Source organism: Bison bison, unplaced genomic scaffold, assembly GCF_000754665.1.
Source record: "Bison bison bison isolate TAMUID 2011002044 unplaced genomic scaffold, Bison_UMD1.0 scf7180017864068, whole genome shotgun sequence".
Taxonomy (NCBI): domain Eukaryota; kingdom Metazoa; phylum Chordata; class Mammalia; order Artiodactyla; family Bovidae; genus Bison; species Bison bison.
Window position 1 is genome coordinate 8282316 of NW_011494640.1, and position 15274 is coordinate 8297589.

General features: G+C 40.9%; 1 protein-coding gene across 1 annotated transcript in view; it reads left to right on the forward strand.

Annotated features, from left to right (window-relative positions):
• The window catches only part of COL4A4 (collagen, type IV, alpha 4), a 150975-nt gene that overhangs the window by 53384 nt on the left and 82317 nt on the right, over positions 1–15274 (forward strand). Inside the window, exons 9-19 of the mRNA XM_010837105.1 lie at positions 861–896; positions 2978–3040; positions 3388–3423; positions 3859–3900; positions 7418–7498; positions 8286–8339; positions 8607–8666; positions 10036–10080; positions 10407–10460; positions 11234–11303; positions 12095–12199. Of these exons, the coding sequence (XP_010835407.1) occupies positions 861–896; positions 2978–3040; positions 3388–3423; positions 3859–3900; positions 7418–7498; positions 8286–8339; positions 8607–8666; positions 10036–10080; positions 10407–10460; positions 11234–11303; positions 12095–12199 (646 nt within the window). The remainder of the gene's footprint in view (positions 1–860; positions 897–2977; positions 3041–3387; positions 3424–3858; positions 3901–7417; positions 7499–8285; positions 8340–8606; positions 8667–10035; positions 10081–10406; positions 10461–11233; positions 11304–12094; positions 12200–15274) is intronic.

Genomic DNA, 15274 nt, shown 5'->3' on the forward strand with positions numbered 1-15274 from the left:
GCCCATATTCAAGAGAATATACACTCCTTGATTTTTTAAAAGTAGGTTAAGTCTCAGGACAGAGTCACGAAACGGTAGATGAGCACAAAACAGGTGTGAGAGAATTGCAACACAAATTCCCTTTACACCTGCTCTGGGGTGATAACAAAGCGTCCGTTAAGGCAGCCAAGCTCTGCCAATCAGAAGAGAGATGGTTAAACGCTGATGAAATGGAACCGTTCAAGTGAGGATTTAGAAATGAAAGATGAAATCCTCTTTTAAAAAATTCATAATTTATTTTTATTGGAGTATAGTTGCTTTACAATGTTGTGTTAGCCTCCACTGTACAACAAAGGGAATCAGCCGTATGTACACATATTCCCTCCCTCGGGGGCCTGCCCTCCCACCCCGCCTCCCATCCCTCCCCTCCAGGTCATCACAGAGCACCAAGCGGAGCCTCTGTGGTTACGGCAGCTTCCCCCTAGCTATCTCTTTTACGCCTGCTAGTGAATATATCTCAGTCCTGATCTCCCAGTTCGTGCCACCCTCCCCTCCCGTGTCCACGTGTCCGTTCTGTACGCTGCCGTCTCTATTCCCGCCCTGCAAATGGTTCCACGTCCTCACACCTTCACGTCCTCACACCTTTCCCTGGTGTTGGTTGCTTTCAAATGAGTAGAAGTGCAGTTCGGGGCTTAAGACTAAAACCAGGAAAGCGCCTCCACAGAGCTCTATCCACAGCTGTCTGTTCTGTGCTGACAAACTGAGCAAACTGCACAGACTGTCCAGATAATTCCTGCGTGTGTGTGTTTCTTCTTTCACGTCCTGTGTGTTTGAGGGGAACAGTGTTGCTCTTCTAATGCGTTGTACCGCTACTGTTGCAGGGCGACAGAGGGGACCCAGGACCTCCCGGCTCACCAGTAAGTCCTTGGGGCAGGCCCTGAGCTTCCGTTTGCTCCTCAAATAACCTATGGTCCCCACTAGTAGGTTAGTAGGTCCCCACTAACCTAACCCCACTAGCAAGACAGGTTACCTAGATTTGCAGGGCCCGCTCGGTGCAAAATGAAAATGTAGGTCTCTTGTTCAAAAATTATTACGAATTTCAAGATGATGACAGCAGAGCTTTAAATCAAACACAAGGCCCTTTGTGACTGCACTGATCACAGGCTCAAGGGGCCATCCTTGAATCTCAGCTGGCTCCTGCTTCTCTGCCTCTTCTGTCTTGCAGTGACCATTTGGTATTGCTCAGGTAGCCATAGTCACTTTTAGGAAAATGTACCTCTTTGAAACTACCTAAATCATATATGTCCAGTGAAAGCAATTTTTGCCTGCTGAATCAGTAATTGTATATTGTGTTTAATATTTTTCACCATCCTCATGTTCCTGGAATTTGTAATTCAGTGATTAGACTTGTTCTAATTCATCAGTGTTCACAAGACTAAAGCTGAAAGCAATTTTGCCTCCTAATGGTTCACCGTAATTTCATTTAGTTACTTCTGGCTGTTGATGGGATTATTTCCCAGGTTGGTTCTCTTCCTACTCCGGAAGCTCATTGCAATGTTTTCAATGAGATACCTCAGTATCAATGTTAAAATAAGTAGCAGTTCATCCTCTAGGAGAGAGGAATGCCACTGCATGCTCACAAATCATCGGATGTGGGCAGGGTGAGCTGGAGAACAGAGTGCCTCTGTTCATACTTCTAGAACTGCCCAGCTATTACCCTTCCTTGTGAATTTGTGTATCAGATGTGAATTAACATGTTCCAGAAAATTGTTTAAGGCTGAATTGTCTTGATCTTGAATTGGGGGCATTCCTATTCACGTCGATCCTTTAGGCATGTTGAAAGAATAGAGTATAACTACATTAATATTTTAATTTAATGTTCAGTTCAGTCAGTCAGTCGTGTCCGACTCTTTGTGACCCCATGGACTGCAGCACACCAGGCCTCCCTGTCTATCACCAACTCCCGGAGTTTACTCAGACTCATGTCCACTGAGTTGGTGATGCCATCCAACCATCTCATCTTCTGTTGTCCCCTTCTCCTCCCACCTTCAATCTTTCTCAGCATGAGGGTCTTTTCCAATGAGTCAGTTCTTCACATCAGGTGGCCAAAGGATTGGAGTTTCAGCTTCAGCATCGGTCTTTCCAATGAATATTCAGGACCTATTTCCTTTAGGGTGAGCTGGTTGTATCTCCTTGCAGTCCAAGGGACTCTCAAGAGTCTTCTCTAACACCACAGTTCAAAAGCATCAATTCTTCAGCCCTCAGCTTTCTTCACAGTCCAACTCTCACATCCATACATGACCACTGGAAAAAACATAGCTTTGAGTAGATGGACCTTTGTTGGCAAAGTAATGTCTCTGCTTTTTAATATGCTGTCTAGGTTGGTCATAATTTTTCTTCCAAGGAGTAAGAGTATTTTAATTTCATGGCTGCAGTCACCATCTGCAGTGATTTTGGAGCCCCCCAAAATAAAGTCTCTCTGTTTCCACTGTTTCCAAATAAACTATTTCCACTGTTTCCCCATCTATTTGCCATGAAGTGATGGGACTGGATGCCATGATCTTCATTTTCTGAATGTTGAGTTTTAAGTCAACTTTTTCACTCTCCTCTTTAACTTTCATCAAGAGTCTCTTTAGTTCTTCACTTTCTGCCATAAGTGTGGTGTCATCTGCATATCCGAGTTTATTATTTCTCCCGGCAATTAAAAGCATCTTGATGTCTATTAAAGTTATATGTAGAACAAGTTTTCTTTGATCTCTGGGTCTTAATTTAGTCTCAAATGTAGGGGTCAGGCACCCCCACCTGAGCACTGCTCTCTTCCTGCTCTGTTCCTTTTTCCCAGCTGTGTCAGGGCTGCTGTCCAGGACCACTCAGGAGGGCAGGTGTGTCTAGAACTGACTTCTCCTAGGTCTTTATCTACCTGGGATTACATGCAGCTCTTGCAAGAACAGTGCTTATAGTTTTTAGTAACAAAGGCACTGATTTTTCTCCTGTTTAGGGATCAAGGGGAGTGAGAGGCCCAGCAGGCCCAGTGGGGTACCCAGGAGAGCCCGGGTTAGCAGTAAGTACCGCATTGCTGATGCTGTTCCTCTAGAAGCCCCAACTTGACGTTTAAATAAAGCAGAAGAAAGCAGAATTGCAGTCTTGGGTCAGGCAGAGGTGGGTCCTTTGTGAGACCTGATGAATCAGCGCACACCCACCATTATGAATGCGAGTCCATTCTGAAGCACAGATCCCCCCTGGTGGTGGCATTGGGGCGGGGGACAAGCAGCCCAGCTGTGGTAGGAAGTCCATTGTGCATGTTTCAAAATTAAGGGTTTCCTAAAGAAGAGCTTGGGACACCCAACAAGGACACGTTCAGATTTCTGTGACTGATGAGTGATTTGTGTGTTTTTGCTGTTGATTTAGGGACCTCCAGGCCCCCCTGGGAGTCCAGGCTTAAAGGTAGGCAGCCATGAGTCACATACACAAGTAATGTCCATGTCCAACAAGACAAGTGACCACTGATGTTTGTCAGAATCATGTCTTCCCTCTTTTTAAAATTCCCAGAGTATTTAATAAATCGTTGTTTAGTCACTTAGTCGCGTCTGACTCTTTTGCGATGCCATGGACTGCAGCCCCCCAGGCTCCTCTGTCCATGGGATTTCCCAGGCAAGAATACTGGAGTTGGAGTGGGTTGTGATTTCCTTCTCTAGGGGATCTTCCCAAGTCAAGGATCGAACCCAGGTCTCCTGCATTGCAGGCAGATTCTTTACCACTGAGCCACTGGGGAAGCCCTATTTAACACTTCAACAAATTACCTAACCAGAAGTCTTACTTTCTTGTAGTTATTCTTTAATATTCAAAGGCAATGAGTTTCTGTTTTGTTTTCTTTTCCAGGGTAATCCTGGCGTGGGAGTAAAGGGGCAAATGGGAGACCCGGTAAGAGTCCCATTTTGCATGGAGGAGCAGGTGTTAAAATGCATGAACTGCCCATGTCTAGGAGGCTGTTCTGATTATCACTTAACCTGTGTTCATCCTCTCATCACTGCCCACTTTTGTGGCCAAGGATTTGTCTTCACTGACTTATTAAGTTACCCTTACCCTTGGCCATAGAGTGACAGTTCTGACAAAATCTAATAGTAAATTCAAATTAATTTATATGACACACTTCCTCCTAGGCTAAAGAGATGGAATGATTCTGGGAATGCATCCAGAGTAACAGTTATGTTTAATTACAGATTTGTTTGACTTAATTTCACAAATTTCATCGGAATCTGAAACTTCACACATAAGTAAAAACATAAACAGCTGCAATCCAAGGCATTTAGCCACACATTCTTCCACTCCCTCCACCCCTCATACTTATAGTCCTTTCTGCTGAAGTAGGACACTAAATAAGGACAAGCTTCAGCAAAGTGCTTTATGGTGGCTGTTCATCTAGAAGCAATCTGCAGTGTTTAAGAGTTGGTGAGGGGCTCTTTTAAAAAAATATTTATTTATTTGGCTGTGTTGGGTCTTAGTTGCAGCATGTGGGATTGTGGTTTTGTCATGTGGGATCTTTCACTGCAGCTCGTGGGCTCAGTAGTTGCAGACTGAGGCTTGTGAGCTCGGTAGTCGCAGATTGCAGGCTTAGTTGCTTCCAGCATGTGGGATGCTAGTTCCCCAACCAGGGATCGAACCTGTATCCCCTGGGTTGTAAAGTAGATTCTTAACCACTGGACCATCAGGGTAGTCTCTGGTGAGCGGCTCTTTCAACAACCCTGCGTAAAAAGACACTGAGCATCCACCCTGTGCCAGGCTAGTTTTGGTGCTGGGGGTGGGGCTTTAGTGAGACAGACCTGATCCCCCCTCTCATGGGGTCCCAGCATGGTTGGGTAAGTTACTGTACATCCATTTAACAGAAGGACACACTTGCCAAAAATATATTGGAAGACATCATGATGTGGGGAAGAGCAATGCTAAGCAGAAAGTGCAGGTGACAAAGGGCTAAGCTCAACTTTGTAAAACCAGAACAACAACAAAAATTATTGAAATCTACATGTAGAGTAGGATTTCTCAACCTTCACAATACTAATGTATTATCATGGGGCTGTCCTGTGCAAAGTAGGATGTTTAGCAGCATCCCTGGCCTCTACCTACTAGATGTTGGTAAGATTCCTTCCGCTTCATTGTGACAACCGAATATGTCAAATGCTCTTGCCAAATGTTCCTGAAGGGAAGCACATCCAAACTCTCCCCTCCCTCTCCATGCCCCCCCACTCCCAATCTTGAGAACCACTAACTTAGAGAAATGACTGGGTGAAAAATAGATGAAAACAATGTTTTCCAAACTTGGAATATGTTTGTCAGAACCCCTAAACCTGTGCACCCCATTTTGAGAAACGTCACACAGTGAGGAAGCATTGCCAAGTTAGGGAAGTCAGCACCAACATAGTTGCATGGTTTGCAAACTCAGGCCATTACTCCTATGCTGCTGCTGCTGCTGCTGCTAAGTTGCTTCAGTCGTGTCTGACTCTGTGCGACCCCATAGACGGCAGCCCACCAGGCTCCCCCGTCCCTGGGATTCTCCAGGCAAGAACACTGGAGTGGGTTGCCATTTCCTACTCCAATGCATGAAAGTGAAAAGTGAAAGTGCAGTCGCTCAGTCGTGTCCGACCCTCAGTGACCCCATGGACTGCAGCCTGCCAGGCTCCTCTGTCCAGGGGATTTTCCAGGCAAGAGTCCTGGAGTGGGGTAACGTGGAAATATTTGACTATGAGGTGGCTGTTCAAATTATCCACTATACGCTTTTAAAAATTTCTTTTGGATTGTTAGGTAAATAAAGGCATAATTTTGAAATGTTGGTGCAGAGCTCTCACAATGCCCAAGACCATGTTGCCCACTCCGTTTTTAGAGCAGACTGTCCTAAATGGTTGTTACTCATGTTTTCATAGGGGATATGATTATGGATCATTTACATTTTGTTCTTTATAATTTATCTTTCTGTACTTTTGACTTAAATGAATATACAGTACTGTCACAACATTATAAAAAAGAACCAGTAGCATGACCAACATTTGGAAGAGGCTCCTTGCTTGCCAGCCCATATGGGTTTTGTAGTTTTATTCCAGTTACAGGAATAAGTATCGTTATCTTACCAATCCATATTATGTATTTATTAAGTAAGCAAATACACAGTGTTTATGCATTTGTTCAATTACTTATTCATGCAACAGACGCCACTAGGGTGACTGCTACACCCTCACTGTGTCAGGCACTAGGGCACATCACGAGAAACAAACTGAACCCACATCCCTAACCTCCTGGTTCTCTATAGTTTCCCAGGTGTGGGTGGGAATTGAATTATTGGTTATATTTTTTCATTTACTTTGCAGAAAGTAATAAGCATTTTATGTGCATTATCTATTCAATAAAAGAATACTTTGAGGCAGGCAGTATTATATTCCCCATTTCACAGAGAAGGAGAGAAAGATTTTGAGGAGTTAAGGATAAGGAGATTTTAAGAAACTTGCCTAAAGGATCCCAGTCTAGTAAGGGCCTAGTTTCTACACACAGGTGACAACCTGACCTATCACCTGTTTTTAACACAAGAGGGAAGATAATTCCAGGTGCAAAATATTAGAAATATTTAGAAAAGTATGAAATAACTATCTTCTAATTAAAGGTGTGTTTTGGTTGTATTGTGGCAAAACCAATCCAAGGAACATTTTTTTCTTGTAGAGAACATCTCTAATGACCCAAATGAAAACTTTTGATTCATGATTTCCTACAAAGAGATGTAAAATATTAATGAACTAGATATAACCTAAGTCAAACCAAAGTGGAATAACTCAGTAAGTGATAATATATTTTTATGACAGATTATTGCATAGGTGTTGAAAATCAGGTTTTTTTAAAAAGAATTTCTAGTATAATAGGAAAATGTGCAAAAAATATTGTTGTAAAATATATTAAATGACTTAACATTTTAATAAAATATAAAAATATAAACTGTATTCTATATTTAAATGACATTATATAGTTTTACTAGTTTTATAATATATTTTAATATGTTTAACACACCATTTAGTCACATATACACGTGTGTGCACATGCATATTATGCACATATATGTATATGTATACATGTGTATATACACGAACATATACAAGCACATGCACACCAAAAGAACTGTACCAAAGTTTTCATAAATATTGTCTCTGGATAGTAGGATTATGGATCACTTTTATTTTTTTAATTCATTTTTAACAATAAGTACGTATTATTTATGAAAAACAATAAACATTTAAAATTCAGTGACATATTTGCCAAGTTTTTTATTTTAAATCCATGATACATGTTACACAGGATTATAAGCATTATATCACAGTTATGAAAAGCTTCTTTGTTTCAAATTTCAGTTCAAAATAAAGTTAAAAATGGCATTCTTATTATCTTGATTTTTTTTTTTTTAAAGGGTGAGGTTGGCCAACAAGGTTCTCCGGGGCCCACTCTGTTGGTGCAGCCACCTGATTCTGGTCTCTATAAAGGAGAAAAGGTAATTCTTAACTCATATGATACTTTGATAGCTGACATTTTCTGAACACGTTCCCATGCCAGCAAAGAGCTGAGTACCTACGTGCCACACTGCCTCCATCCCAAGCCTTCACCGATTGGTACTGTTATTAGCTCCACTATACAGAGCTGAAAAAAGGAGGCTTGAGAAGGTTTACCAGTGTTCTCAAGTATACCCAGCTGTTGAGTTGCAGACCTAGCTTGGGCTGCAAATGGTGACATGTCCTCCAGGATCTAGTTCCCCATTCGTGTCTTTGATATGGTGGCTGAAAAGACCACTGGAAATCCAGTTGTCCTTTAGATGTTACATATGGATCTGATGCTTGGGTAATTGAAAAGGTGACAGCTGCATACATAATAGACTCTTGGCAAATGTTAATTCCTTTGTCAGCCTCCAGCACTGATGTTACTGATGCCACGTGCAAATTCTTCTATCAGTTTTCAGTCACTGGATTCAATTTCACTATGTTGTTCAAAATGAGCCTCTCCTCTCAACAGTTATATTGCATCTCCTGCCCTGGTTCCATGGTGGCTCCCTCCCCACCACCCCTCCTCCACGCCCCATGAGGCTACACTCTCACAGAGAACCAGCCTGAAGAGTGTCAGGTTTAAAGGTGCCCTTGGATCTTAGTTGTTAATTAGCAACAGTTGAAGGGTAATCCTTTATTAAAAGGTTAGGAGAACAATTGTTGAAAGAGGTAATTTCTGAAACAGGTGTAATTCAGTATGTTAAATAAGAGTAAGCAGATTATATTCTTTGTCAATTTTAGGGTATTAAAGGAGTGCCTGGAATGACTGGACTTCCTGGACCACCGGGACCCAGGGTAATTTATTCAAATAATGTTAAAAAAATTTGTATGATGTACTATCTTCATTTTTAAAAATTTTACTTGGTTATTATCCTTGCTTTAAATGCTGATCTGTTACTAGAATTTTTCACTATTTTATCATAATCATGTAGGAATACTATTCCAAAATATTCATTTTCTTTAAGTTGATGGCAGTAATTTTTATTTCTTATTTTGTTTTTGCATTCCATATTGCTGAAATATAGTTGCTTAAACCCCTCCAAACGTTGTTATGTCTTTAAGGGAGAGCCTGGTATTGGGAGAAAAGGAGAGAAAGGGATTCCTGGGTTTCCAGGACCTCGGGTAAGGCTCCTTCCTGCTCTCTTGAACTTAAGTGAGTTTGGAGGCATTTCTCTTTCACATTTTTATAAGATTCAATCAATAATTCTGAGAGCTCAAAAGTGGAGATTTTCTCAAAGAGGAGTACTGTCTTGCTCAGCAAGAATTGTGTGATAGCTAAAGGTCCCAGAGCATCCCTTCTGTGCACATCATTTGGATAAAACAGGCAAGCAAAAGATGGGACAATTGGCAGGAAGTAATGGGATCATGGTCAAAGCTCTGATTTTTCCAGTAGTCATATGCAGATGTGAGTGACGGACCATAACGAAGACTGAGCACTGAAGAATTGATGCGTTTGAACCGTGGTGTTGGAGAAGACTCTTGAGAATCCCTTAGACTACAGGGAGATCAATAGTAGTCAATCCTAAAGAAAATCAGTCAATCCTAAAGCAAATCAACTCTGAATATTCATCGGAAGGCCTGATACGAAGCTAAAGCTCCAATACTTTGACCACCTGATGTGAAGAGTCAACTCATTGGAAAAGACCCTGATGCTGGGAAAAATTGAGGGCAAACGTGAAGGGAGTGACAGAGGATGAGATGGTTGGATGGCATCCTTGACTCAATGGACATGAGTTTGAGCAAACTCTGGGAGGTAGTGAAGGACAGGGAAGCCTGGCGTGCTGCAGTCCATGGAGTTGCAAAGAGTTGTACACAACTTAGAGCTAAACAATAACAAAAATGGGATCATGACATTTTCTCACTGGCTCAGTGTCAGTGTGATTGTAGCTTGGAATTGTTCAGTTAAGCCTATTTGACAAAAGAAAGTACTGATCTATGGATAGTAGCTAGAAAAAAAAAGTACAGCATCAGGCCTCAACATCTCCATACCTGTCACTAATGGGATCCCCATTCACAGAGTCACGATGAAGGCCAGACCCCAACAGCCATGGACACTGAGTTTATTTGACTCCAGATTTAGTACTTAATGAGGCAATATTAACTTCCATAGTAATTTTTATTGCTGATAATGCATAGAGCAACTATTAATCTCCAGACAAATTATATTGCAATGATTCAAAGATATTTAGCTCAGTGAAAGCATTACATTAAATAAATTAAAGTGGAAGAGCAATACAAACAACAAAACTGTATTCTTAATTTATATCACTGGAGAGGACATGATTTTTTTTAATAATATTAAAGAGTAATTAAAATAGCAAATGTTGTAAAGAAATGGAATCTCTTTTATGTTTATTTCCTTTATTCAGTTATCTTTGTAGGCATGATTAAAAATCCCAAAAGCAATCTCATAAGGGGAAAAATGATTTACTGAATTGGTTTATGTATTTTTATTTAACTTTGCTTGCGTTGATTTTTGTGAATTTATTAGGGGGACCCTGGTTCCTATGGATCTCCAGGTTTTCCAGGATTAAAGGTAAATGTATACCATTACAGAGATGATAAATACATTTTCATTAGTAGATGCAATTCAGTATCATTCAAAAGTTGCACCAGGACATACAGACTCATACACAGTAGAGGAAACACATTTATTTTATAAATTACATAATTTTGCTGTGGGTGCAAAAACTAGAGCACAAAACTCTCTGATGCAACCTAAAACAGTGTTAAGATTTTATACAGAATCTCATGGAGCATGTGTCATTCAGATAAAATGAGAATGAGATAATTTGTCAATGAGATAAAATGTCATAATCACATTTTTTTTTTTAAAAAGGGCATGCTTTTTGTTACTTGTAGGGGGAACCAGGACTGTTTGGAGATCCTGGGTCATTTGGATTTCTTGGCCCAAAGGTAAAAAAGTGAGCCTATTTGAGTACAATCTAATAACAGCTTATATCCCTTATGCTATCTAATTTATTTTTTAAAGTATTTCAAAATATCATTTTTTAAATGTCAGTTTTGCATATATTATTTTAATGCATGTTGTAATTATTATACTTTACATTTGTGAATTGATCTTTTTGAAGCAGATGAAAAGTACTGAAAGTCTCAAAAATTCCTTAGGGATCATATAGTATCATGATTCACAACAGAGGGACCTGTGGAGAACTTTGCTTTGACCATCACTACAGTTATTCTTTCCTTTGTAACCTCTGGCCTCACCTTCAGCACTTGTGTGGGACAAGCCATGGTGGCATTGAGATGACACAATTAAGGAGGGACAAAATTTGCTGCAAAAAAAAAAGCGTAGGTTCAGATGCTAATAGGCAAAGAAACCATTTGTCCTAGAGTGCCAAATTAGACATTAATGCTTATTATAGATAGAAGAAATTCCATGGCTTCAGAGGTATCTAATCTATGGGCATGGAATCATTTTTGGAATTTGGATATATTTTTCTTTAGGGAGAACTTTGTTAGCTGGTTGTTTACTTCTGCTTATAGGTAGGAGGTTACTTAAATTTGTTCCTCTTAGAACATCATGAGTTATTTATTTCTCTGGTAGGCCTACAAGCTTTATTTCTTATACAAATGTACTCTTGGCCCTTCTAATATTTACTTAGTGCCAGGAAACAGGAGAAGAATATTAATATTTCTAAGAAAAGTGAATGAATGAATGATTTCAGGGAGATCCTGGAGACCGAGGGCACCCAGGACCACCAGGGGTTTTGGTAACTCCATCTCGTCCACTCAAAGGTTTGTGTTCCATTTGACTTCTCTATCAATTATGCTGAAATGGGATTTAAGTTGTCCTGAAAGAAGAGTTTGGTCCACTCTTTCTGTACTGTATACACTAGGTGGGCTAAATCTATGAACTTTACCATGTATGCGTAATTGTTGTTGTTCAGTCGCTAAGTTGTGTCTGACACTTTGCAATCCCATGGACTGCAGCACGCCAGGCCTTCCTGCCCCTCAGTATCTCCTGGAGTTTGCCCAAGTCCATGTCCATTGAGTCAGTGATGCTATGGAGCATCTCATCCCCTGCCGTCCCCTTCTCCTGCCTTCAGTCTTTCCCAGCATCAGAGTCTTTTCAAATGAGTCAGCTCTTTGCATCAGGTGGCCAAAGTATTGGCTTCATAATGTATAAATTATACAAGTGCTAATAGAGATGTACATCTTGATCATCTCTATCAGCATAAGACATCAAATTTTATGTTAGTGTGTAAACTGCCTGCTGGGATTTTTATTATGTTACCTTTCAGAAAGTAGGTATTTTAATTGCTAAACACACTTAAAACCATTTGACTAAGCCCTGCCACAATGCTGCCTCCAGGAAGAAGGCAGCCTCAACCAATGACATATTCAGCATTACTTCAACTTCACGTGTCTGTCAGGGAGGGTCTAAAATACTGCGTTTTAAATGTGATGAGAAACTGCAAAACCATCTCCCAGTTGTACTTGAGCAAGCCTCCCAAAAAGTAATTGTGCATGAATTTTCTAATGTATACATATGTTTGCTGTATACATGATGTCATTATTTTTGGCAGGCCCTCCAGGGGATCCAGGGCGTCCCGGCCGCTATGGAGAAACAGGGGCTGTTGGACCACGTGGTCCTCCTGGTGCCCCAGGTAGACCAGGGGAAGCCTGTCCAGGTATGAATCCCCTGGCTTTTACAGCTCAGGTTTGCTACATCCTCCTCCACACCAGGGGTTCTCCATTCTAGCTGATACTAAAATCATCTTGTTGTTTAGTCATGAAGCTGTATCTGACTCTTTGTGACCCCATGGACTGTAGCCTGCTGGGCTCCTCTGTCCATGGGATTCTCCAGGCAAGAATACTGGAGTGGGTTGCCATTTCCTTCTCCAGGGGATCTTCCCAACCCAGGGATTGAACCTGCGGCTCCTACCGCGTCTCCTGCATTGCACGCAAACTCTTTTACTTCTGTGCCACTGGCAAAGCCCAACTCATCTTAGGATTGTTTCAAAAATACTGATGGCTGAGCCTACCCAGACTAGGAATATCAGACTCTCTGGGAGGATAGATGCACCCAGGCATCTACTGTTATAAAATCATCCCCCTACTTCTAATGCACAGCTAGGATTAAGAAGCACAGAACTCAAACAAATTGACTAATTAATTGGAGAAAATCCAGGTTCCTAGACTGCTGCTCAGAAATATTCAGTCACTATCTCAGGGGTGTGATAAGAAGCATCTATGTATAGTGGGCTTCCCACAAGATTGCATGCATGCTAAGTAGCTTCAGTGGTGTCCAACTCATTGCGACCCTTTGGACAGTAATCCACAAGCTCCTCCGTCCTTGGGATTCTCCAGGCAAGAATACTGGAGTGGGTTGCCATTTCCTTCTCCAGGGGATCTTCCTGACCCACAGATTGAACACACATCTCTTATGTCTCCTGCATTGGCACAAGAGTTTTTTACCATGAGGGCCACTGGGGAAGCCCTCCCACAAGATTACCACATGCAGATAAGATTTCGAAACCACTGCTAGGATTAGCGTGTGTCTTCAGGTTTTTACCACCTTCTTGGAAGGCTCCCCCTGTGGATATATAGTTGTTAAAATTTAGTTTTATCCACCTAGTCCCCAACTTAAATATTCTGTATGAAATGTGGAAATACAAATTGTGAATTAAAAAGTAGGATTTTGATTCACACTTAGTGAATAATAATAATAATAACAAAAAGCCACAGTTTTCTCCTCCCTTCCCTCCACACCAAAAAACAACAGTCTCATCCCCCACAGAAAAACCCTATGGTTCATGGTCATATTTGATGAAAAGCCTGAGAAACAATCCTATTGACACAAGGACATTCAACTCCTTCAAGCGCTATCTTAGTTAATAGTCTCAGTGATATTAGGAAAAGAAGTTTACAGGGTATTTTCATTCTGTGAACCCAGGAGAATTGATTAAACGTGTGAGGAGAAAAGTCTGGAATAAATGTAATTTTATTCAATCTGTCTCAAGTTACGTTTCCTGAGGAGTAAAAAATTTTCTGAGATATTCAACTGTGAACTACAGAGTTCTTGTTTAATCTTCCACGAAGCTGGCTTTCACTTGGGAGAGTCTGATGACCACAAAGTCAGTAAATAAAGCTTTGTTTAGTTCATTTACTCTTTAGACATTGTAGCCATGGTTTAATTGACCCAGGACTGTATAAATCATACAGACTACTCTCTCAGTCAGGAGGTACTAGGCTCTCATCTTACATTTCTCCTTTCAGGCTTGTTTATAATAAAATAGTGCTTCCAGCAGATTGAAATCAAAACCCAGTGGGAGTAAGTAACACATGTCTCTAGGGAATTTCACACCAAGTATCACAAGAAGCCTCTTTAGCCCAAAAATCTTTTAAAAAAGAATTAACCCATATTTGGACTTCAACCCATAGTAAGCTGTAATTTTATATGGTATAGTATTTACATTACATCATGCACATATATGTATCCATAAATACATATGGTTGAAACAAAAATCTCACAAAATAATATCTGTGGAGTATATGAGACACTCCCATTTCTATTCCATTCTTTTCTTTTGAAAAAAAAAAAAAAAAGGTTTTAATGCTGGCCACAGCTTCATTGATACTGTGTCCTGTCGGTGGGTGATTGAGGCTGCAGTGTTCTGTACACTGCAACCCATTCTCCCTGTTGGAAGCTGGTTGAGCTTTTTTCCTGGCCCTGGGGTGAGACAGCAAGCAGGCAGCATTCAGGTTCATTCTAAGTCGGGTCTAAGGAACGTTATAAAGACAAGATGGCAACCAAGTCCATAGGAGTACATGTTCATTTTGTTTTAAGGACACCCATGTATGTAGCCTTTATTATACCTATTCAGTTTTATAATCATCTATAGTATTTACCATGAAGTTTTGGAGTCAAACACCTACGATTGAATCCCAGCATTCACAATCAACATAGTGCGGTGGAAAAGTTACGTGTTTATACAGTGAACTAACAACATTTCTTTGGCCAGCTGATGCGAAGAGCTGACTCATTTGAAAAGATTCGGATGCTGGGAAAGATTGCGGATAGGAGGAGAAGGGGACGACAGAGGATGAGATGGTTGGATGGCATCACCGACTCAATGGACATGGGTTTGGGTGGACTCCAGGAATTAGTGATGGACAGGGAGGCCTGGTGTGCTGCGGTTCATGGGGTTGCAAAGAGTCGGACATGACTGAGCCACTGAACTGAACTGAACGATGTTTCATGTTCTAGTGCTTACAAGCTGTGTAATCTTGGGCACTTATTAAACCTCTCTGTTCCTCAGTTTTCCCATCTAGAAAACTAAGTTCTTGTTACAGTTGAAAGAAGTAATATGTATAGTTTTTAGAATACAACTTGGCATACAGACTCACTATGTTAGCTATTATTAGCATTTCTTATACTGGGACTAAATTTACTGTGCCTTATCTATAAGGTTCAACCTTTAGAAGTTGTTGAGAAACGCTGGGCTGGAAGAAGCACAAGCTGGAATCAAGATTGCTGGGAGAAATATCAATAACCTCAGATATGCAGATGACACCACCCTTATGGCAGAAAGTGAAGAGGAACTCAAAAGCCTCTTGATGAAAGTGAAAGTGGAGACTGAAAAAGTTGGCTTAAAGCTCAACATTCAGAAAACGAAGATCATGGCATCTGGTCCCATCACTTCATAGGAAATAGATGGGGAAACAGTGGAAACAGTGTCAGACTTTATTTTTTTAGGCTCCAA